This window comes from Monopterus albus, unplaced genomic scaffold, assembly GCF_001952655.1.
Source record: "Monopterus albus unplaced genomic scaffold, M_albus_1.0 scaffold46.1, whole genome shotgun sequence".
NCBI classification, from domain to species: Eukaryota; Metazoa; Chordata; class Actinopteri; order Synbranchiformes; family Synbranchidae; genus Monopterus; species Monopterus albus.
In genome coordinates, this window is record NW_018127926.1 from 99,926 (window position 1) to 123,890 (window position 23,965).

Consider the following 23,965-nt stretch of genomic DNA (forward strand, 5'->3'; position numbering starts at 1 on the left):
AGGGTAATATTCTTGCTGTGACACTCCGTAAACTGATGGAGCTGCTTTCTAATCAGTGGGGACATTTTTCATTCCCTGTCTTTCTCTGTTTCCCCCCGTCTCATCGCAGAGCCAGAGAGTGGCGACCTGGCAGAGAGCTTGGTAGAGGTTGCACAGAAACACTGTGTCAGACTTGCATGTCAGCGGGGACAGCTGGTCCACCGACAGAGCAGGGAGGATGCTGAGGTGAAGAGGGAAGGGTACCAGCAAGCAAGCTTCCACACTCAGGAATCAGCTGGTCACTATGCCACCAATCTGGCCGAATCAGTACTGCAAGATGCCTTTATACGCCTCTCTCAAGATGAAACCTCCTTTGTTTCTGAGGCTGCTGTGAGTGTGTCCCTCGCTAGCCATGCTTCCATCTCTACTGGCTCTTCAAAGAGCAGAGAGCCTTCCCAACAGCGAACCTGTTCTTTTGAACTTCCGAAGATAGTTATAGTTCAAAGCCCAGACAGTTCTGATGGGGCTGCAGAATGGCCAGAGATCCAAGTGTCTCATGTGCCTGACCAAGATGCCACTGCCAAATCCAGAGAGATGCCAGAGAATGGGGCACAGGCTTATATTTCCCACCACAAACATGTAGAGGTGGCACTGGCCTGTGCTGCCAGTGTCATTGGCACCATTACAACCCCTCAGCTGACAGAACAGTTCACTATTGAATCTGCTTCAGAGGAGGACACAGAGGAAGACCTGCAGGACCCAGAGGAGAGAGGTGACTACTCCTTCTCTGCAGCCATGTGTGGCATGGCTCAGGTAGCTGGTGCTGTCGCAGCTGTGGAGCTAGCAGAGGAGTCAGGGGAGGGCGGCGATTTGGACGCAGACTCAACAGAAGTCTACACAGCATCCCGGGGTCTGATGTCTGCTGCCGAGGCCTCTGCAGCCTTCACACTGCACTGCAGTGTGGCAGAGGGTACAAGTGTTGAAGCGTTTCGTGCCAACATTGCTGAGGTCCTCCACAGGGAAGCAGCGGAGGTGCTGACTCAGCCACAAGGTTACAGAAGTGTAGCTCACTTGCTAGAGGCCACACATAACAAAATAGTAGATGGCATTACTTGTCCAAAAAAGTCCTACATGGATGAAAGAGAGGTGGATGACTTAATAAATGATGTTGCAGACAGCCTATTTAAGCATGCTTTAGAGAAGGCAAAAAGGAAAAAAGAACAGGAGGGTACCGGAAAAAATGCACCAAGTTTCCAGGTTTTTCTGCAGGACAGTGTAAACACTTTGCTGTTTGATATCCTCTGTGTGACACAGAAGAAAGTCAGCCACATCTCTAGATGTGACCAAGGGTCAGTTGAGACACAAGAAGATGAAACTTGTGTCGGAGAGACCGTTAGCACCAGGGTGATCAGGGATCCATTCAGTCAGTTACAGTGCTTAGTTGGCAGTAGCCAGTCCACTAATATTGAGAATCACACCACAGATAAGCTTAGCATGTTTCCAAAGAAGAAATATGTGCTTGAGGAAGGTGATCTCATTGTATCTTCCTCCACAGTACACAGCAAAGAGCAACAGCAGCAGACATCGTGCAGACAAACTCAGTCTAAATCCACCTTCTTGCCTGCCAAGGATTTCCCTGACCACCATCATGTCCAGCAGTACAGTGGTGCCACTAGAGAAGCTTTGAGTGAAATCCCAGTTCATAGCACTGAGAAGAGGGGACGATTAGTGACAGGCAGTGACAGCAGACAGTCCTCCCTCTCCCCCCAATCTTCCCTCAACTCTTGCAGTTCTCTGCTCTCCTTAAGAATGGACTCAGAGTCCAGGACACCTATTACTTGCTACGCTGAAGATTTGGCTGCTACAGTGGTGTCGATGGCCACAGAATTAGCAGCCATCTGCTTGGAGAACTCCACAGGGAAACAGCCCTGGTTTTGTGCCCTCAAAGGAACGTTTACAGAAGGGCCGGAAGCCTACTTGATCCCTGCTTGTCGCACAGTACTCAGAAGGAAAGAGGGCCAGAACAGCAATGCAACCTCCAAGAAACATCGGGCACCGCGCCTCAGTGAAATCAAGAGGAAAACTGAGGAGCAGCCAGAACTGATGGAACGCCTTGTGAACCGGGTGGTGGATGAGTCAGTCAACCCCGATGAACCACAGGACCCATTTGCCCTCTTTGCCTCTGAGGTCACGGCCAGGATCATGAACTGCCCTGAGCTTAATGTAGTGGATACCTCCAAAACAGGCCAGCCACGCAGCAGGTTGCAGTGTGAGAGGTGGAGCCGTGGGAAGGCGTCCAGTTACGAGAGTATTCCAGAAGAAGATACAGACCCCTCAGGCACACCCAACACCCTGGGCCCTGGCAGCCGGTTAGGTCAGAATTTGAGTCGTGGTAGTTCCATCTCTAAGCAGTCCAGTTGTGAGAGCATCACAGATGAGTTCTCACGGTTCATGGTAAACCAGATGGAGACGGAGGGCAGGGGCTTTGACCTTCTGCTGGACTACTATGCAGGGAAAAATGCAAGCAGCATTCTAGCTGCAGCTGTGCAACAGGCTGCGTCAAAGAAAAATGGTCACCTTAATGTCAGGGCATCATCGTGCCTGTCCAAACAGTCGAGCACGGAGAGCATCACAGAAGAGTTCTACAGGTTTATGCTTCGGGATATGGACAAGGAAAACAAAGAGTATGGCATTGCCAAGACTAAAGAGTGGAGCAACAGCCTGTTCCCACCTTCTCCTAGAACACCCTTCTGTATAAGACAGTCTTCTGTCCCAGACCGGCGCTCCTCAGACTCACGACTAACTGTCAGCTCGCCCATTAAGGCCAACTCTTTTGATGGATTTGCCCGCAATGTGCATGGTGACTCGCTGAATATCTTCCCCACCAACTCAGTGTCAGCCACAGGACTGTGCAAGTCAGACACCTGCCTCTATCAGAGGGGTAAGACTGACCAGATTACTGATATGCTGATTCATGATACCTGGACAAGCTCCATTGAGTCCTTGATGAGGAAGAACAAAATTATTGCTGATCCACAGGACAGTATTGAGCTGGAGGCTGCAGGAGACTCCCAGCCCCATGTGCAGCAGTTTGCTAATCGCTTGGCAGCTGACATTGTAGATATCGGCAAGTCTGCACTCGGAAGCCAGCAAGATGTAGCTGGGGGCATGCCCGGGTCGCACCCACAGCCGCACAAACCTGTTGGCGAAAGAAGGAGGGGATTCAAACAGTCTCATTTAAGTTGCATTCAGAGTAGGTCCAGCCAGGAGCAAGCTGGTCCTGGAGCAGGGGTTGGTAACAACCGTGCATCCTGCGTGAGGGGTCCCAGAGATGTTCCGCTGATCCACATTGAGGGAGCCCACAGAGATGAAGAGTCTCTTTTAACCTCTGACAGGACAGGAGGAGGACCACAGGAAATACCCCCAGACATGTCAACTCCCAAGCGTACGGAGAGATCTACAGCCAATGGCAGCAGGTACTACAGCGCTCACACTCCAGTGCAAATCAGGTCCCTCTGTTAGGCAGCAAGTTTTTCATAGCCCAGCAGCAGAATCATCATACTGTAGATATGAAAGGTAGAGATATATATGTGACAGGTGTAAGACAGAGGCATGGAAAAGTGCATGGCTATTAAGATAAACATTAAAAGTTGTCTAAGAAAATCAGCACCAACAAGTAAAAACCACTCCCTGCAATAGTTGTAGCATACAAGAGCTATTTTTAGAGTTTGATCAAATAGTAGCAGGCACTCAGAAGAGAAATTCACTGGGAAAAGTCATCTATTTTAGCAGTGTGTGAGGTCTGACAAACATTTGGCTAGGCTGTGACTCACACTGTCTCTGTGATGTGTTGTGTGTGTAGATGGCTTTTGAGAAGTGTAATCTTTTATCCACTCTGGGGTTGTAAAACTCACCTTGATCAGTATAAGCTGCACTCCTATTTGGCTAAAACCAGTAGACGGCCATAGATATTTAGATTACACTGGCTTAACTAAAATAGAAAAGAATTTGGATGTGGCATTAGATTAAAGTTCACTTGTGCTGCTTAGTCATTGGTTAGCTATGGGTTAGCTCAAGAATGGTGTGGATATAAGTCAATTCATTTGTAATAATAATGGCATGTAGTCCTGCTGATTATAACATTATTAGACATGGTCAGTCTTCCATGTCTGACATTGTAGCGAAACAAAGACTGAGCAAGATTCTGCTAATTCTAAAACCTTGAAGTGTCTTAGTGGCCTTTGAAAAGAGGCAGCAGAGTGTAGACTCTCTCGGGAGACATTTTCATGGATGTTCTTGGCGTAATGAATATATGTGGAGTAAAGTGAAAATATACTATCCAGATGTGAAGAATCAGTTGGTCTTTTACCAAGTGTTTTGATGAAATTTAGATGTTCAGCAGCTGAAAGTCTCCCAAACCACAGGAGAGTCACACGACACACTCCTCTGCTCTTGACAATACACGTAATCCAGGAACGAGTGAAGCATGTCTTTTTGTCCCTTGTGAGCTCAATCACTCGCCTAGTCAATAAAGCCTGATTTCCCTGTGGAATTGTCAAGGATGGTCACCCTCAATCATCACATAATGGTTTATTTTAAGCAGTTTCTTAAAAACACTGACAGTCCAACAGTGCTCCTAGGCAATGCAGTTTGATGAGGCATTAAAGTGCCCATGGCATGCTCATTTCCAGTCATTTAATGTTTAATCTTGGGTACCTCTAGATTAGCTTTGGACCCACCATAACTCCAGTCTGTAATTATTTCAGAATGATAAAACCAGAGAGCCTCCTCCTAACAAGGAGAAGATAGTTTGTGAGTGCGCGTGCACAACTCCTGTTGCCAGTGTGTGTGTCAAAATCTGTTTCCCCATCGAGATGTTTCCTCTCACCTGAATCCTAACGTTATCCTAACCAAAACCCCTGAGGGGCGTCAACCGTTTTGAACAGGGGAAACATCTTGATGGGGGAACACTTTTTGACTGGTCAGGAAGCCATGACACTGTATAAACAAAAACCAGTGACAAATACAGCTACGTTTTCAACAATGACAGTACCTCAAATCCTACCTGACATGTTCGAGCCAGAATATGAAAGTGGACAGCACAAGGAACCACAACAGCGCTAATTAATTTGAATTTCTCCTCCATCGATAGGTGAACAGAATATGTACCAATGAAAAGAGATGTGTAACACTAAATAAAGCGGGTAGTTGAGAAACCCCCTATTTTAACTGGCATAATGCAGACACAGTAACTTTTCCAGCCTTACAACAATTCTCTCTACAGAAACAACACATTAACACATATGCAACATATGTGTTATTTTTCAACTTACCATTACATCCCACCAATTAGTGGAAACATCACTCCCATTCAAGTAGCTCCAAGGGCAGTAAATCCAACTGGTGATCGCCGCGTCTTCCCCCACAAATCCCAGGCATTTCTGGTGACCACATAAATTTCTAACAAGTAGCATTGCACCGACAAGAACATCAGTGATCATTAAAGTTCTCTCGCCAACCAGTAACAGATCACGTGGCAGACACACTGGCCTCAAACAGTCAAAACAAACAGGTACTGTGCTCTGGAGGAATCCAGCATTAATGAGCTGATCATTCACTGGCCTGCTGCTTGTAGGTTAGACCCAGTCAGGTAAAACAGTGAGTCCCTTTACAGGAACAATTCCGGACATGCAGTAACCTCAGGCCCTGTATTTTTCTCCTCATCCTCTGGTCATAGTGCAGCAGCAGGAGGGAAAATATAGTGATAAAACCGCATACAGTGGAAAAATTCTGCTTTTAAAATGGCACCTGTGGATGTGAGGGAAGCTTGTGTGAGCATGCAACTGTCTGGAAATTATGACTATTCAAAGAAATAGTCGTAATCGTTTTTGAGCTTTCAGTCATGTTTAAGATGACACTTCATTGTGGTAACACTGTAGATAAGTTAGAAAAAACACAAAAGCATGCCATGGGCTCTTTAAAGATACTGCCATTAGATTTCTTTTTATGTAGTGCATAGTTACTCCAAATTCCAGTTTGAATGAGGTCACTGTAGATCTGTCAATTTTAGAACAGAAACTGCCTTTTAAAATGTATTATAATGTTTTAAAAAAAGTTTACTGATACAAGTTGAGAGGAACATTTGAACAAGACTGAGAACAGGTAATTACTCTTTGCAGCAGACATTGTGCACAACTAGTCATTCCCACCATCTTGCGATTTGCTCTCCCCAGCAGTGAGAGGGACAGGCCAGCTGTGGCGGTGGCTGGAGTAGTGAAGAAAGACAAGCGTTCTATGAGTGCTAGCAGTGAAGAGAGCATGGGGAGCTGGTCCCATATAACCCCCGAGGATGACCCCCACGAGGAGACCAGTAGTTTTATCCAGCTGAGCGAGGGGTCAGTAACCATTGCTCCTTGATGCTGCTAATGCCACTCTCACCCCACTCTCATTGGCCCATTTGCTACCGACACTTGTGCTCCCCTGTGCCAATGGCAATTTACACCCTGCTGGTGCAATGTCCACACCTGCTGAGGCTGGTGTATGGTAGAGAGCTCATTCCACAAAGCCCTCTCCATAGCTCTCATATAGGGCTACACCTTGTCTGCACCCCACACACAACTAGCTGCAGTGGAACAGGGCTATGATCTCTCACATCAAAAACCTCTAGTTCAGAACATTTGCTGCTCCATTCTCTGCTTCAATGTCTCATCTGTTTTAACCTTTACCAAATAGTGTGGAGACACTGCTCTGTGCTCCTTACGTGGAATAATAGAAGATACCCTGCATTTTTTTTTTTGCTTTAAAAACAAGTTGTGATGATCCAAATGCTATTACTAATACAAAGTAAACATTTTAAACTGCATGTTCAAAAGCATTTATTGTTAAAGGTGCTGACCTGAGGAAAGAGGAAGCAGGAAGGCTTCATGTGCTCAGTGAGACTCCAGCTTGTTGCTTACTGTAATTAACTGCGCCACCATAACACTCGCTGTTCCCTGCAAACCATCTACCCGCCTATTTTAACTCCACCTCATCCCTGATTCATGCTGTAACACAACATGAATCAGGGATGGCACCCATACCCTCCCCGTCCACAGATAGGGTGGACAGGCAAGGCTGGCACCCATACCCTGCCTGTCCTATCTGCTAAACCTACGTACCTTCAGATATCCTCATCACCATATCCTGACAGGCTTGCTGCCAGACAGAAATCACCAGCTCTGTCACCTCGAGCATCCAGTTCTGCTGCAACTGCTATTTATATGTTAATCACCAGCTAACAAACAACATGACCTGCATCGCTGTGCCTGGTTATTGTTCTTTTCACAAGTCAACGTGTTGTGTATCTTGAGACGACATGCAAATGATGCTCTCTCTCTTCGATATTTGATTGGTTTACAGGAACGGGAACAGCAGCGCATCCAGCCTAGGTCTGGCCGATCTGGATGCTTTTTCTGATGCGCCCACTCAGAACACAGTAGTCAGGTAACTCTGATGCCCATGATGACATTTGACACAATATGATACAAAGTCTGCAGATAGCATATTGCTTTTTCTCATCAGCAACTGGCTGACGTAAGGCTGTGACTAGCTGACGAGATGACAGGTGTCATTCTAGCACAGATAATGTTCTGTTGAATAGACATAAAACCCTCTCCAGTCTGCTGCATTTTTAGCTACATCGGTCTCGCCTGTAAAAGTTTAAAACACTGTAAGATTAACAGTTCATGGTATACACCTGTATTAAAGGAACCATTCAATTTGGGAAATAGGCTTATGTTTTCTTGCTGTACATTAGAAGAAATAGTCTGGCACATAATACTTAAATATTACTGTATGTATTACACTAACTTTAAATCATTATGTTTCCATACAGTGTGGAGACAGAGACAGGCCACCCTGCAGGAACCAAGGAGAATGTATTTGGTAAGTGTAATGAAAGCTTCTCATTTCATCTCGGTGTTATCAACTTATTCGCCTGCCTCTTCAGATGAGACATCTCTCTACTCACCAAGAGCTGCTGACTAACTCTGGGTACAGTTTGAATAGAGGGGATTGTCCTCTCTGAATTAAGGATGGTCACCGATAATTGAAAAGGGTTAGGCAGTTTTGCGGTGCCCCAGGGTATTTAAAAATAGCAACAGTATTCTTTTAATTACCTTAAGGAAAAAAAAAATCTGCTGTGTGATGTGTACCGTTTATAAAGAAGTGCCTGAAGTGTGTTTATGTCCAGCTTTAGCATGACTGCCTGCTATAAATGTAATGACAAATCTCTTGTAAATGATGTAAGCCTAATTGATCAAATAGAACCCACCAAAATAATAACTCACTAATTAGATGCGTTATGGGACAGCCTCTTAAAGAGAACATGAAGTTGCTGAATGTTGGCTAAATGCACCATTGCTATTCCTCAGATATACCATACATAAATCTACAGTATATGGTATTTAAAAAAAAAAGTATTATCCCCTACAGCTACATACAGTAGCAGATCCTTCAAATATATCCAAACGTTGAATTTGAGCATCGACAGGACACAAACTGATTCATCTGCAGTGTTTGTGTTATCTGCCGACAGCTGCTAGCTAGTGTTAGCTCCTGAGAGCTGAGCTCAGTGTGTCATTTTTCAGTCTGTCGTTCTCGTCCATGGGATCTCTAGGTCTTCTACGAGTCAGCTACAGGCAGCTAAGGTTATCCATCCTGAAATAGCACAGTCTGTAAAGTGAGATGTAAATGATCTAAGCAACCTTTTAGCCAAACAAAACAAGAATGTGTGCAGTGATAGCACAACATGACAAATGACCCCAGCAAAGATCATCTCAGAGCAAAATTGAGTTCAGGATATTGATATTTTATGATGCCGAGTCAATTCAAATTTTATTTGTATAGCCCATTATCACAAATCAGCCTCAAGGGGCTTTATAAGCTCTGCAGCATATGACACCCGCTGCCCTTAGATGCCCAAATCGGATAAAGGAAAAACTCCTCTTAAAAAAAAAAAAAAAACTCCCTTTAGCAGGGAAAAATGAAAGAAACCTCAGGAAGAGCAAACGGAGGAGAGATCTCTTCAAGGAAAGCAGAAAAGCAGTAGATAGACACGAGCATACATACTGCATGACTGTATGTGGAGGTTTGGCAAGTTGGCTTTTGATGTCCAAGCTAACAGAAAAGAACTAAAGGTCTGTGCAGCCTTGCGGTGCTTTGATGGTAAGCACAACATAACCTAACATACCTAAGATTCAAGCTGTATTATGCAGGGATGTGCTTCCAATACAATATGTGCTGTCACCTTTTGATCTTTCAGAGAGCAGTTCAGCGAGGACAGCAGGCAGCAGCAGTAACCTCAGGGAGCTGTTGGTTGTAAACTGCGACCTTGAGCCCGACGGTGTGGACTTGGAGCTGAGGGTAGCTCTACAATGGATTGCTGCCTCTGAGCTGGGGCTTCCTGCTCTCTACTTCAGGAAGTCCAAAGTGAAGAGGGTTGCAAAGGTAGGCACGGCTCTAATGCAGTAGACTTACAGGTTCAAGTCACTTTTTCAATGTCTAAAATGTTTAATGTTAAATATCATCTAGTGATTAAATTGACAAAGGCTCATACAGTATATTGGGAATTTCTCTGGAAATGATTTAAGGGCATCACACACAGGCAGCGTGTGATGCGTGTCAAAACACCTCCACCCATTATTTTCAATGAAAGCTCACACACTGGTGGCGAACTGACGTGCATCAACAGCGGAGCGGTTCAGGATACGCTATTGTCTGATTTTTCCTGGCATCAACGTGCATCAAAAGCATAAAATACAGAAGTACTCACCCATTTTAGTAGTCCTGCACTGAATTCGCACCGCTCCCAGTGTGTGTTCTGTTAGGTTATTTCTTAGTTAGATAGATATTCAGAGATTTGTTGTCTAGGAATGTTTAGTGCAGACAGGGTGACTGGCTTAGGCTGTTAACTGTTCAGCCTGCAGTGCAGACTGCAGGCACGTCAAGGTTACAGGAAAACTGCTGTTAGTGTCAACTGTAATGCTAGTCTTAATATCTGTCTTAATGTGTAAGGTTATGTCCAATTGTTTTAGATACACACCACGAAAACAACAGTCACGCACCTTGACTTTTCCTCATGTTTTGGCTAAACGTTATAGCAGCTGCAAGGCTTGCTTATCGGGTGACGTCACGGTTCGACAGCCCAGAAAGGATTAATATTGTATAGCAATGCTTGGTTCGGGGTCTTTTGGGTTTCCGGGCTGCTTTGGCAGCCTGGGGGTTGGAAGATCTCTGGACTGGAAGTGTGAATTCTTGCCTGTGACTCTTTGAATAAACCAGCACGGTTATATTTTTTATATACTCAAGTGGTCTGAGTCATCCCTCGGAGTTCCTGGTTTGAAAGAACCGGACGAGGCTTTATAATGGAATAGAGCCTTTAGTTCCAAGAGTCATGTAATGTGCATCACATGTACATAGAGTACATGAAGCTGATAGACCTTATATTTACTGCTGGCTTCCCTGTGTTTTCCCTCAGTTCCAGAGGGTGGTCCATATGATGTCTCAGAAGTCGTGGCGGATCGCGGACTTGTTCAGCGCCATGGTTCAGTTCTGTAAGCTAAACGAGAAAGAGGAGCAAGAGGGCAGGTCTCTGTCTAGCCTGTTTGACTGGCTTTTGGAGGTCCTGTAGGATGGTCTAGCTTCCTCATACTACAAACAAAAACAACAGTGCTTACTCATTCAGTCACATTTCTTAACGTTTGTCCCATACTGTCTCATCCCATCATGTCTCTAATGCAGTCGGCATACTTTACAATTTCATTCATTCACCCTTTCTATAAACATTGTTTTGTCTGTGCACAGCCATGATTCGACCAGTTTCCCTTTAATAAAAGCATCCTGTTTTCAGATTCACCTCTCTAGCGAGACACGAGCAAACGCAAGCAGACTGTATATGGGCTGGGCATTCCTCACGGGAATGAACTGGCCTTCAACAGATGATCAGGTCAGTCAGCAGGTTTTAACTGCTCCAGCTTATATATAACTATATATTTACAGATTCTCACAACCAAATTGTTTATTTATTTATTCCAAATGAACACACGCACCCAAAGTACCAACAGAAGGTAGGAAAATCAGGTTCAGCTCTTACCACAACTAGACATGCTTAAACCTTTTGTATCAAAACTACATAAAAAAAAAAGAGGCCATTGAAAGGTAAGCCCAGAAAAAACTGTTTCATGTTGAGAACCACTTAAAAGTGCACATTTGTTTAATGTAAGCAAAATGTCCATGTCTTCGTTGTGTTCACTGAATAACATACCTCTGTTGTGACCTTGAAGTTCAGTTCTATGTATGTATGTATGTTATCTTGTTCATGTTACTTGAGAACTGATTATTTTGGATAGCTGTACTGTATATACTGTAGATTTGGAACTGCTGCACCTTGGAGTAGTGGACTTCTCTCTAGCTTTTACTGTCAGAAAGACAGTGAGGTTTGTAATGTTGAGTTTGTATGTGAATTTGGTCTGTTTATTTCTCTACTTTGTTGTACGCTAGTGTTACATCAGCATTGGGGGAAGCACAGTGTAATTTGAGATGTAAACTGTCACAGTTGAATTGAATGTATTTACCTTTTGGCATCATTAAATTTCTGTGATGTGAAACACAAGCAGTTGTGATCATTCGTAACAAAGGCAGTGAACACTGTTTAGTGGCAGATTTATCCATAATAATGTTACATTACATTGCCTGGTTTTCCCAATAGCAGGTCACAGATGCAGTGAGACTGCATATGATATTTGGGTAAGTTTGCCATAGTCCAATACCAGCTGGGAAGCTAGTGAATCAACATTCCTCATTGTTTTGTGCTGCTTCTTACACATCACAGAAACATTAAGGTAGAGGGAACAGATGTATCAGATCACCTTTGGCAGATAACTGGCTCATGAAAATGATACATAAATGCCTTAGTGCTGCAACATTTAGTGTAGAGCAATAAATTTCAAATAGCTGAGTAACTCCACTTGCTTAAAGTCTCTACACAGCAGTTATATTTACAGATTATGTTCATACTGTATTTGATTAACAAGCTGCTTCACAGAAAGTCATTTTGGAAAATAAACTTTCCTTGCCAAGCATTAGAGGAGAAGACGGACCACTCATGTTTGTGTTTTAAGAAGGAAGCTAAACGATGATCAACTTAACCTAGCAGAATGTCTAGAGGGATGGGGAAACAGGTACTGTAGCCTGAGTGTGTCAAATCTGAAAATCCACCTAGCTCCTTTTGCCATTTAATTTGCAAAATGTACAAAACCTGTGTAGTTACATGCTTTAACTATGTAGTGTGTTAATAAGTGAGCTTTATAGAATCTGGAAGACATTTTTAAACTTTGGACAGATCCAGGCTAGCTGTTTTCCTATGCTTTATGCCACCTCTTTATGCTGCTAAACTAAGCTATTTGCCTTCGAGCTTTGGTTCCAGACTTGATGCACAGGCATTGCTGTGGTCTGTGTTCTCATAATAACCTCAGCAACAGTTGATCAGATATATAATGTCCAAATACTCCAAAAATGGAGTTCAACTACTTAGGATGACATATTATGAGCAAAATTACCATACTGTTAACTCCACAGTAAACAAAAAGCTAGGTCTACTGGTCCACTACAAAACTGGTACAGTCAGTGAAGCATCATTCAGTAACAGGAGAAACAGAGACAGATTATGTACCATTTGAACCATACACAGATACTGCAAACCAGTATCTTACCACAGCATGACTGCAGATTATTCAGTTGGTAGATTAGAACGATATACAGTGAAACAGTACTTGGTAAACACAGATTGATTGCTGTGTCCATGTTAGTCCATGAAGGGTTAGTGCCAGATACGGCATGTGTTATCCTTGCTCCCTGCAAAAGAACACATGCAGGTGCATTTAAAATGTGAATGGTTTTCAGATACACGAGTGGGTGTCAGATTACTGCGTTTGAGTGTGGGGACAGCATATACCTGTAATGATGATCTCACCCTCGTAGTTGAAGGCACAGGAGAAGATCTCATCGGTGTGTCCCTCCAGGACTTGTAGGCAGACTCCAGACTGGACATCCCACACACGAGCCGTCTTGTCTGAGCTGGCAGTCAGGAGCCTGCTGCCCTGGGGGTTGAAACAGATCTACCAAGAAAGGCAGAGTCAGGTGAATTAGTCTTATTCAGAACTGTGCGTGCTACATGAGTGATAAGAGTGAGCAAGAGAGAGCTGAATAAGAGATTATGCCAGAAATAGCTGAAATGACAAAGGGAGGGGAAAAATAAGTGACTTTACAACACTTTCACTATGTCAGCAGCATTCTATAGAGGTCAGTCAACTTTAAAAACCTGAGGAGGATAAAAACCATGGCTGTGGCGCCAGGGTTTATAGCACTCGGAATAGTTTTATCTCCCCAAAGTCAAGTAAAGGATAATTAAATGAAGGTGGCTCTATATGGCCATGAAAGTAAAGTATGTTTTTATTAAAACTAAACTGAGCACCAAGAAGCATCCCCAAGACAGGAAATGGAAACTGACTTGTGAAGAGGCTGGCAAAGACAGAAGACCAAAGAAAGAAGGTGAAAGTGGAATCTAAGACAGGAACAGAAATGGAAAGAAAGTCCTAAGTCTCTGCAAACAGGGTGAGATTTTGGCTTTTTTGGTAACATAACTTTTAGCCCTTTTGGTATAGTGTTTTACCTTGGAGATCTCTCCATCATGGCCCTTTAGGGTCACGAGACACTGATGTGTGGTTGCACTGAACACCCGTGCTGTACCTGGCAGAGTCAGGGAAAACAGGGTTTGTTAATATACATGCATTGGATTCTTTTTTTTTTTACTTTTCAAAATGTTGGTTTTCATGCAGGGAACCAGATGGACACACACAAATAATCTGGAGGATGTGGCATCCGACACATGTAACTTGTGTAATTTTATAACAAACAGCAGGCATTTGAGCAAATCACAGTGAGGAAAACGTCTCACTCCACTAGAAATATAAACTGTTACTGTAAGTCTTACCATCAGCTGAGGCAGTAGCAATGAGCTGACCGCTTAAATCAAAACACACATCCAGGACCTCTTCTTTGTGTCCGACTAGGGAGGCCACACACTTCCCACTGACTGCCTCCCACAGCTGCAAATACATACATGTAACAAAACAGTGACATTGTTATACTCTGCCAGGAAACACAAGCAAACACATGTGCGGTCAGCTATTCTTGGATGTGGCTGTAGCTGTTATAAAGGGCTATATTCGAAACAACTCCCCTAGAGGAATGTAGTGAAGTGGATCATTCCTACTTGTGAGCATGACTCATCTCAGCATAATTAAGGAATTTGGATTTAATTTTTCTCCTTGAAATGATGAAGCCCTTACGCACTGGAGGTGGTGAGAGAGTGGAAAATGGAGGGGAATGAATATGAATAACAAGCGCCCCCTATCTAGGGTGATAGTTTAAAATACTAAATGAATGGTTATTACTATGAAACTGTTTCAGCAGGCAGCAAACACCACTGCAACCTGAGGAGAAGCCTTTAGGCAAAATCTAAAACTACTGTAAATGCAGTGGTTTAGGATTCCTTTTCCGTTTGCACTACTTTTTAGCTCTAAATTCTAGTTTTGATATTGTTTTATAGTCACTTTATTCTTAGCTTTGTTGGGTTTGTACACTTATCTGCATTGTTTTATTTGCATTTTGTTGTTTTTATCTTGTCTGGAACTTGCCATGCTGTGGTCTTGGCCAGGGCGCCATTGTAAAAGATGCTCAGTGGGATTAATAAATAAATAAACAAAATGACAACTGACCTTGCAGGTTTTATCCATGGAGCCGGTGACTATAAGGGAGCAATCCCAGTTAAACTGAACATTGCTGATTTCCCCTGTGTGACCCATCAGTATGTGGACACGCCTGGGAAACAAAGAAAGCAGCAATGAGTCAGTTGTGTATGCTTGTATACAGTGGAAATGATGACTGACAATATGTACAACCCATGCACAGGTTGATGCATATGCTGCAATAACAATGATGTCTGACCTTCCTGAAGCAACATCCCATATAGCAACTGTGTGGTCAAAGGAGCCAGTGACAAGCTGACTGCCTACTGTGTTAAAGCACAGAGACAGGACCTCAGCAGCATGACCCTGGATGGAATCAAAGACAGAGCATTAATCCTTGACTGTCTCATTTCCTTTCTCTTCACACTCCCTTCTCTCTTATTCGCGAATATAAACATGCACATCCAAAAGGAATATTATAAAAATGAACATAGAGTTTAAAGGTAGATTAACATTCACATGATGAGAGGAATTTGTTGGCTTTTGTAATTGTTAACTGAAGACGACTCAGGACACAAGAGTTTTGCAGTTCAGACAATTTACCTAACGAGTTCAGGTGAACATTGCACATACTACACCATCATAATATGATACAATCTTCATAAAGAATCAGATGGGTTTGTCCTGTTTACATGGTGCCAAGAGAAATTCCTGGCATCTACCTTCTAATTCTAGCTACCATTAATAGAGTGGCTAAATTCCTGTAGGACCTTAGAGGCTAAAACGCAGGCTCTGAGGCCCCATGGAGTGTTGAGGAGAATGGTAATGTTTGAAATACATACAGCACAGTAGTCTTGACTGTCCCAGCTATTACTGGTATACGACCAGCCATGCATGACCACCGGCTGTTGCATGTAATGTACAGTATATACTGTAGATGGTGTAACCCAGAGATCATGACAAGGAAAATTACTAGCACATAAAAAAACTGAGCATGTGATTAGGTTTTGGTGCTCAGTTGACTGTTGTCAGTTTGAATGAATCTTCACGGTGGGAAGTAACTAAAAGAACAGAGAGAGCTGCTTCTCGCTGAGAAAGTGCTAGCCAACCAGTCAGTCACACCACAGACCCACGTGCAGTCTGGGCATCAAAGAGGACTCGCTACTGGACTCGCTACTCCTCTGAGCAGGTTATCATGGACTCAGTAAAGACTTGCAGCTATGTTCCCTGGCAGATCATGTAGGGTAGAAAAAGTCCTGGCCATCAGTATTAAAGGCTTCTCAATTCATGAAAAGTTAATCAGCACATTATTGATGAATGGATGTTAGCCATGATGACAAAAAAAACTGGGATGTAGTAAGTAAAGAAAAGCCAACTCACAGTCAGTGTGGCCACCTCCTCCCCTGTCTCCACATCCCACAGCTTGGCTGTGGTGTCCATGCTGCCTGTGGCCACCAGTGTACTCTGGGGATTGAAAGCCAGGCAGACCTACACAATACAAAGCTCTCTTTTACAGTTACTAGTGCTGGATCCTGCTACAAAACTAAATAGGATTATTATCTAAGCCCTAAACAGAATACCAAGGTAAAAAAATTAATTAATTAAAAGAACCTATGCAACTTAAATGCTCAGTTGGCCTTGACCTTGAGCCCTGCTACTACTAGCACTTGGTCCACTGGCATAAAAAATGGATTATCACTGACTACAGTAACCTATCGCATATGTAGCAACCATTGGCTAAAAACAAACTAATTGACTAATTTCATTTTCAATTTCAATTCAAGCGAAACGATTGTCATACATACGATTTCTGCCATATGTCCGCGAAAGGTATGAAAGCATTTGCCTGTCTCAGCGCACCACAGTTTGCTGGTCTTGTCAAAAGAGCCGGTGGCAATCTTGTCTCTAAGTTTAATAAAGAGGAGATAAAGCGAAGAACTGTAAAATTTTACTTAAAAAGCTCTTCTCAGATTCTCATTATATCTCACACCTTAAATATTACTGTTTTGCTGAACAGCTCATTACCCGTATGGGTTGTTAAATGCAATTGCATACACCACATTTCTGTGACCCTCTAGCGTGTGTAGCTCTGTGCCTGAGGCTGTGTCCCAGACTCTACATGTCCTGTCATAGCTCCCAGTTATAAACCTGGAGAGAGAAAAGTAAAAGTAATCCGCGCAGCTTTTCCTAAACTCCAAAGTGTTAGGTTTGTGTGTGTTGCAGATAAACCTACCTTGACCCTGATTTGTCAAAGGCAACATTTGTCAATGGCAGTATGTGTGCCTTAAGCTCCTGCAAAAAAAGGAGAGAAAATATAACACATGCATCCTCTTGCCAGTTGTGTTTTGTGTATTCTTTAACACATCTAAGACTCGCCTTTTGTTATCATCCTGTTGGCATGCTACTCTACAATATGAATCTAATACTGGTGCTCTCTAGTGCCTTCACAGTTTCCACAAATGTAGAGAAGCTTTGCAAATGGCAAAAAATTGGCTAAAGATGTTATGCTATGACTATATGTTGCCAAATATTTTATCATCCAACCTATCTTCAAATGTCTGTGTGAAATAGAGTAAAACATATTCACAGAATGCAAAACCCACCAGCATTCATTTAAGTCCTTCCTAAACAGTCAACACACAGTCTTAACCAATTAGTTGTTTCACTTAAAACCAGATGGCATGCAACTGCCTTGCTTTGTTTGTTATTGGTCAGTAATGTCTGGTATCTGACCTTGGAGAAACAGAATCTGTGGTGGTCCTGCTGGCCCTGTTTCTGCTGAAGTCGAAGGATCAGCTGCTTGACCTGATCAGACCTGGACTCTGTGATCAGAGGCTCTGACTGCCCGATCTCTGCCACCAGCTCATCTGGGTTTGTTCTGCATGGTGAGAAAATGTGATTTTTACACATTTTAAAGCACATGTTCAATCGCCTGATCATAATAACCATCCATCCATATATATATATATAACATGAAAGATTCTATAGAAAATAAAGGTAGTTTCCACTAATTTAGATGTACACACATTTATAAAGGAGGCAGCAACACTGCCACACTGAAGGTTGTTATGAAATCATGTTATTAGCCGTGCTGTTAGCTAAACTTGTCATTATTATCATAGCGTTATAACGTTAGGATACAACTCACGCACTCTGGAGTCAAATCCAAAAGGTCGATTGATTTGGTCCTCACAAATCCCCCTTTCTCATATTCCAGGATTATACCTGATAACAGAAACACGAGTTAAAAAGGCTATTCATGCCGGTGTCTGACTAGGGCAGAGCAGCAGAAATAAACTAATAAGCTAATAAATCGGCTAACTAACCAACTTTAGAGTAGCTGATGTTAAGTTACAGCAAAATGTCAGCGTTAAAAACATCCCTCCACAGCAGTGGCGTAAGTTATTCTCTTGAAAACACATAACTGAATGCTACAGTAAAGGCCACATTAACTTGTCTGCATTACCTGGTGGATAATATCGGAGAAGGAACCGCTTGAGTTTCATTGCCACTTGTTCAGGACACCTCAGATCACCTATCAACAAAACGTTGCTCTGGTGACAGGGTCGCGGCACGCGCTCGTACGCATGCGCAAAACGAACATAAAATACTTCCAGAACTTTATGAACTATTTGGTTATGGGTTAACGTTAGGTCCTAAGACTCGGGAGTATATTACGTGAGAGGTTGAGCAGCTTTTGACAGTGATGAAAGTAGGGGTTATTGTCTATCTTCCGTAAGGTCTGCTCTGGTTAAAACAAGCATCCAAGCTACTTAGTGACTAGACGTATATTTCACATCTAGGAGGCATTACAACCAGAAATGGTGCAGAATGCGACATTTTACAATTTTGCTGTGAACTGCTATGAATTGCAAATGACAACCCAGCTGCTCAGGTGGAGCCACTCATAGACAAATGGTGGACAAGTCAAAACTATTGTAATTATTTTTGCACTTAAACATTATACTGTGCTGTATAATGTCTAGTACTGCGGTCAAATCAGCCGCCGTTCAGTTTTCCGTGGTCAAGCCAGCCGCGCTAGAATTTGAAGTGCGCCTATATACTCTATATACTTACATTTACGGTAAAGGTATTGAAACGGGCCAAAGCTCGCGATTTTCAAAATAAAATACCTTAACTCCAATGCTGTATTATTTATGAACTTTCAAGTTTAATAAAAACACTTTTCTTAATATTTGCAGCATAAGGACATCATTCCTAGATTCTACATGACCCGCACTGTTACCACACAAAGAATCAGGCATTTCTACTATGCCATTCTGGAGAAAACTCACATTCCATGTGCAAGATTTGAAATCCAATACTGGATTTAGCAGGTGCTTGATGAGAAGGTGCCGTGGACACAGAAGCTGTGTGAGAGGTGGAAAGGGGAGGGGAGTGGTCGCGGATGCAGGTGAAGAGTTCGCCTCTCCCAAATGGAGTGGACGAAGGGAGGGTTGGCCCACTTAGTAAACTATTAAGTTAGTGACACCTTGACTTTCTTCCAAACAATGCACATTTCATTCATAATATTATAAACACACACCTAACATTTGCAATTTTTTGTTTTTCCCAAATTGTGTGAAATTGTTAATACAATAAAAATAGGTAATACAAGCATTGGAGTCACATCTGTAATGTGAGTTTTCTCCAGAATGGTACAGTAGAAATGCATGATTCTTTGTGTGGTAATAGTGCCGGTGATGTAGAATCTAGGAATGATGTCCTTATGCTGTAAATATTTTTTAAAAAAGTGTTTTTATTAAACTTGAAAGTTCATAATTAATCCAGCATTGGAGTCACATCTGTAATGCGAGTTTTCTCCAGAATGGTACAGTAGAAATGCTTGATTCTTTGTGTGGTAATAGTGCGGGTGATGTAGAATCTAGATGCTTGATTCTTTGTGTGGAAGTTCATAAATAATACAGCATTGGAGTTAAGGTATTTTATTTTGAAAATCGCGGGCGTTGGCCCGTTTCAATACCTTTATATACTTACATGTACTGTAAAAGTATACAGGCGCACTTCAAATTCTAGCGCGGCTGGCTTGACCACAGAAAACTGAACGGCGGCTGATTTGACCGCAGTGGTCTAGTGGTTCATTTAATTCTTGCATGCTGGTGGAGATGTTCTTACTATTTTCTTCCTAATACCAATGCATTTAAATTGCAGAAGGGGAATCTGTATTTTCCTGCGTCTGCTAAAGACTTTTTATTTTTCTCAGGTAAATTGTCCTCTGTCTTGGCTGATATAATCGATCACGGGCTGATACAGAAACCTAAATAAGTTTAATTGAATCACTTCCTATCGCTCCTTCTCTTTCCTGTAATAGGTTAAAGTCTGACACTCATAAACTGGGAATAAGACACATGCAGATTCATAAAGTTTGTGTGCGAGATAAAGTCTAATGCCCTGAAGCGGAGGTAGTGCCTTAGAAAATTAAAATCAAGGACAATCGTTCTGAAATTCTGCTGGGGTAAAAACATGGACTGCTGGGCCAGGCTGAAGTCTTCCAGTTGGGCTTATCCAACCGCAGTTCTGACACTTTATGGGTTTTTTGCTAACTGCAGAATAGCAGAGCCCTTCTTGACACCATACCTAATTGGACCACATAAGAATATCTCAGAAGAAGTGGTAAGGATGGCACACACCCACCCCCACATTCAGTTATAAACAAACTTACCTGTATGTATTTAAGTACTTGCTAAATACAAGCAGGTATTCACTGCGCCCTGTTAGGCTGCGGCTGCATAGGCTCGTGAAAGTTACGGATACCAAAATGATAAGGATAATATATAATAAAAATAGTAAATACTCACAGTAAGTTAGTATATGATCGCCAAGACCTACTGGAATTACAATCATTCAGTGACTCCGGCTTCATAGACACGTCTACTCGGGAGTGTTTATGTATTCTCAGTGCTTCGCCGATAATACCCAGCGGCCTTTGGAGCAGCGGACTCGCGTAGCAGCACTAGCCGACAGAGGAGCAAGGGGAGGCGGTGTGACCAGAGGCAGAAGCGTGCCACGCTCCACTTCTCATCAACATGGCTGTGGAGGTGGTCAGCAGCACCAACTTTCTGGGGGTGCACATCACAGACGACCTCACATGGTCTGTAAACACCATGTCACTAGTCAAGAGGGCACAGGGCATCTGCACTTCCTGCTCAAGATGAGGAGAGCCCACCTTCCCCCACCCGTCCTCTCTACATTCTACAGAAGCACCATAGAGAGCATTCTGACCAGCTGCATCTCTGTGTGGTGTAGTTGTGGCTGTAGTGCCTCTAACTGGAAGAATGTCAGGAGAGTGGTGAATACAGTGGAGAAGATCATTGGGACTTCTCTCCCCTCTATTCAGGTCAAGCACTAAAGCGCAGCTTGTCCTGAGGCAGAAACATCATCAGTGACTCCTCACACCCCCACCATGGGCTGTGCTCCCTGCTGGCCTCTGGAAAGAGGTTCTGCAGCATTCAGTGCAGGACCACCAGGGTTTTCCCTAGGTCATTAGAATGCTGAACTCTTTGGACATTATAGTCAGCTCTTTACTACCTCAGTATGCATTACTGGAATACTATGCTCTCCTATGCATTTGGGACACAGTCACTTTAAACTCCCACTGCACTGCTACTGTATTTTTACCTGACATACTTTGACATCCTGATCTGTATAGTCTGGAAGTATCCTGCTCTCTACTTCATATTTGTTCAATTATTCATTAGATGTGACTAATGTTTGCACTGCTGTTAACTCCATAAGTTCTTTCTATTGTATTTTATAGTATGCTGTTTGTAAATTCCTGCACAGTGGCTAAACAACTGTTCTGCCACTTCAGAATTTACAGACTATTTGCTCCACTGCTAATACTACAGATGATTTTATTTAAATTACTGCAAATACTAAAGATTATTCTTGCACTGCTGAACTTGTTCCTTTGGTCTTGTGGAATATACTGTCTGTTATACTGTACATGGCATACTGCTAAAATAACTGAGTATTTGCAATCACCATACCCACTTTTATGCATAGCTAGTCTATTGCTGTATATTTTTAAGGTTGTATATTTTAATACTGTGCTGAGCCAATGCAACGAAATTTCATTCTATGTACACTTGTTGTATACTGTATCTGAATGACAATAAAGTTTGTCTAAGTCTTTATCTTTTAGGGGGATCTGTGACAAACTGTTTTACGATATGACTGGACAAGAGAACGAAACACGTTCCTATTTCATTAATCCTGTTATCTTGTGCTTGTTGGTTTCCCTCAGCTGACCAACTACCTGTTTCCCATCTGGACGTACTCCTATCTAGCCTTCCTCTTCCCAGTCTTTCTCCTGACCGACTTCCTGAGGTACAAGCCCCTCATTATGGTACAGGGGCTGTTCCTCGTCATCAACTATATCCTGCTCTGCTTTGCACGGGATCTGCCTTTCATGGTCTACTTGCAGGTCTGCCCATAAACTGGTAACAATTATTGAAACTAGCTGAACAGTACTAATGTTCCTCATGTTCAGTTTTATTCAGAATAATCAAAGCTGCAGCACAAACAATGAAAAAAAAAAAACACTTGGTGTTGTATCCCCTGACTTAAAATGTATTAAACTTCTCTGTTAATGGATCACTGGAACATGTACTTCACCACAGGCTGCAGTCTCTTTAAAACAGTTTAATCCCATCAACAGGTAAACTATTCTGTAGTGACGTCTACAGAGGTGGCCTACTTTTCCTACATTTACAGTGTGATTCCAGTTGAGAATTACCAAAGAGCCACAGGTTACCTGCGCAGTGCATTGTTAGCTGGATATACATTTGGCGCCAGCCTCGCCCAGGTGCTGGTCTCCCTTGCAGGTAGGGGTTCCAAACCTAAATACAGAGCAAATAAAAAATATTATACACATTGTCCTCATACTGAAGAAATGTGCCTTGCCTGCATAACAGTAATGAATGCTAATAGAATTATAAAGGAAGTGCACTGCATGGAGAACCTCGAGTGCTGATGAAATATGAACTCTAATCAACAGGGCTGGACTATTTCTACATCAATACCATCACTCTGGGGGTTATGAGTATGGCTTTTCTCATCTCCTTCTGGTTGCCCATGCCCCAGAGGACCATGTTCTTTAAAGGAAAAAAGGCTGCAGCTCTGCGCTCACAGTCCCAGCAGGAGGGGCCCCTGGGAGCACACAGGCCTGAGGAACCGGTGATGGATGAGGATTATGGCAGCGTTGGTTGGTGCAGCAGGGAAAATGTGGCCGCAGCGGGCCATCTACTTTGGAAAAGCTTCAGGGAGTCGTACTCTTCCAGGCATTTTCTTTTTCTGACTTCTTATTGATACAAGTCACACAGAGCACATGTTGTCCTGTATCATAGTTTTGTTGCATTTTGCTGCAGAAAATGAACAAATGAAGTTATTCATTGCATCTTTTTTCTATAATGCATTCATATGGTAATATTTTTATGAAGTACCCGTCTAATGATTATAATCATCATAATGACCACAATGCAGGCATTTAATCTACTGGTCCTTGTGGTGGGCTCTGGCCACAGCTGGCTATATGCAAGTCTTCAATTATATCCAGCTGATATGGGACCATATAGAACCATCTGCCACATCATCTATCTACAATGGAGGTGTCGAGTCTGTGTGTTCCCTTGTAGGTAAGACTGACTGTACACTGGTTCTGTTTAGATTTAAGTTATTTCAGTCTAATTCAGTATCACCATGTATTTAAATGTGAATATTATATACCAAAAGGATTATAATGGAAGCATGACTCAAACGGAAGAATGGGGTTTTCAAGAAAACAAACAAAAAACTGCAGAATAATGAGCACAAAAGTACATTTCATAAAAGAGCAAAACTTATTTTTGGACACTAATCTCATAGAAGAACACAAGGGTGTTAAAAGCAGGGGATCACCGACTTCAACCACATTGAAAACAAGAACTAGGGCTTCGGTTAAAGTCAGGGACAGGAGAGAACTGTAGCACAACCACATTATTATAGAACAAATTAAAATGTAATCATGTTATTACATGTTACTGACTTAGAAAAACTTGCAATTAAAAGAAAACAACCATGCCGTTCTTGTTTATATGGGAAACATGATATGGAAAAAGTGCATTGATTTGGAAAGGGAACAGCAGCTCTGTTATCCTGTTGGCTTCCGCTCAACCTGTGTCCGCCGGGGAAGAAGAACA

General features: G+C 42.7%; 3 protein-coding genes across 10 annotated transcripts in view; 2 read left to right on the forward strand and 1 right to left on the reverse strand.

Annotated features, from left to right (window-relative positions):
- sphkap (SPHK1 interactor, AKAP domain containing) overlaps nucleotides 1-10,927 on the forward strand; it is a 48,662-nt gene extending 37,735 nt beyond the window's left edge. For 3 of the 4 annotated variants that reach the window (XM_020600322.1, XM_020600321.1, XM_020600320.1), the window contains exons 7-12: nucleotides 110-3,455; nucleotides 6,213-6,374; nucleotides 7,378-7,461; nucleotides 7,853-7,902; nucleotides 9,281-9,465; nucleotides 10,496-10,927. In XM_020600322.1, the coding sequence (XP_020455978.1) occupies nucleotides 110-3,455; nucleotides 6,213-6,374; nucleotides 7,378-7,461; nucleotides 7,853-7,902; nucleotides 9,281-9,465; nucleotides 10,496-10,648 (3,980 nt within the window). In that variant the 3' untranslated portion in view covers nucleotides 10,649-10,927. The remainder of the gene's footprint in view (nucleotides 1-109; nucleotides 3,456-6,212; nucleotides 6,375-7,377; nucleotides 7,462-7,852; nucleotides 7,903-9,280; nucleotides 9,466-10,495) is intronic. The other variant, XM_020600323.1, reaches the window with a different exon arrangement.
- Nucleotides 10,928-11,393: 466 nt separating this feature from the next.
- Nucleotides 11,394-21,864, reverse strand: daw1 (dynein assembly factor with WDR repeat domains 1). Of its 2 annotated transcripts, none has more exons than XM_020600330.1 (13): nucleotides 20,585-21,864; nucleotides 17,918-17,990; nucleotides 17,499-17,643; nucleotides 16,999-17,057; nucleotides 16,791-16,913; nucleotides 16,571-16,670; nucleotides 16,146-16,253; nucleotides 15,025-15,131; nucleotides 14,796-14,898; nucleotides 14,009-14,123; nucleotides 13,688-13,764; nucleotides 12,971-13,133; nucleotides 11,394-12,870 (listed from the first exon to the last, which is right to left on the reverse strand). In XM_020600330.1, exons 1-13 carry the CDS (start codon nucleotides 20,628-20,630, stop codon nucleotides 12,836-12,838), a joined length of 1,254 nt encoding a protein of 417 aa, XP_020455986.1. In that variant the 5' UTR covers nucleotides 20,631-21,864; the 3' UTR covers nucleotides 11,394-12,835. The 2 variants fall into 2 exon arrangements, with proteins under 2 accessions (XP_020455986.1, XP_020455987.1); XM_020600331.1 differs by lacking the exon at nucleotides 20,585-21,864 and adding an exon at nucleotides 18,232-18,343.
- slc19a3b (solute carrier family 19 member 3b) overlaps nucleotides 19,826-23,965 on the forward strand; it is a 5,657-nt gene continuing 1,517 nt past the window's right edge. Inside the window, exons 1-6 of one of the 4 annotated variants that reach the window (XM_020600326.1) lie at nucleotides 19,934-19,989; nucleotides 20,098-20,399; nucleotides 22,033-22,212; nucleotides 22,447-22,612; nucleotides 22,786-23,068; nucleotides 23,271-23,422. In XM_020600326.1, coding sequence (XP_020455982.1) covers nucleotides 20,250-20,399; nucleotides 22,033-22,212; nucleotides 22,447-22,612; nucleotides 22,786-23,068; nucleotides 23,271-23,422 — 931 coding nt within the window. In that variant the 5' untranslated portion in view covers nucleotides 19,934-19,989; nucleotides 20,098-20,249. The other 3 variants (XM_020600327.1, XM_020600325.1, XM_020600328.1) reach the window with 3 other exon arrangements.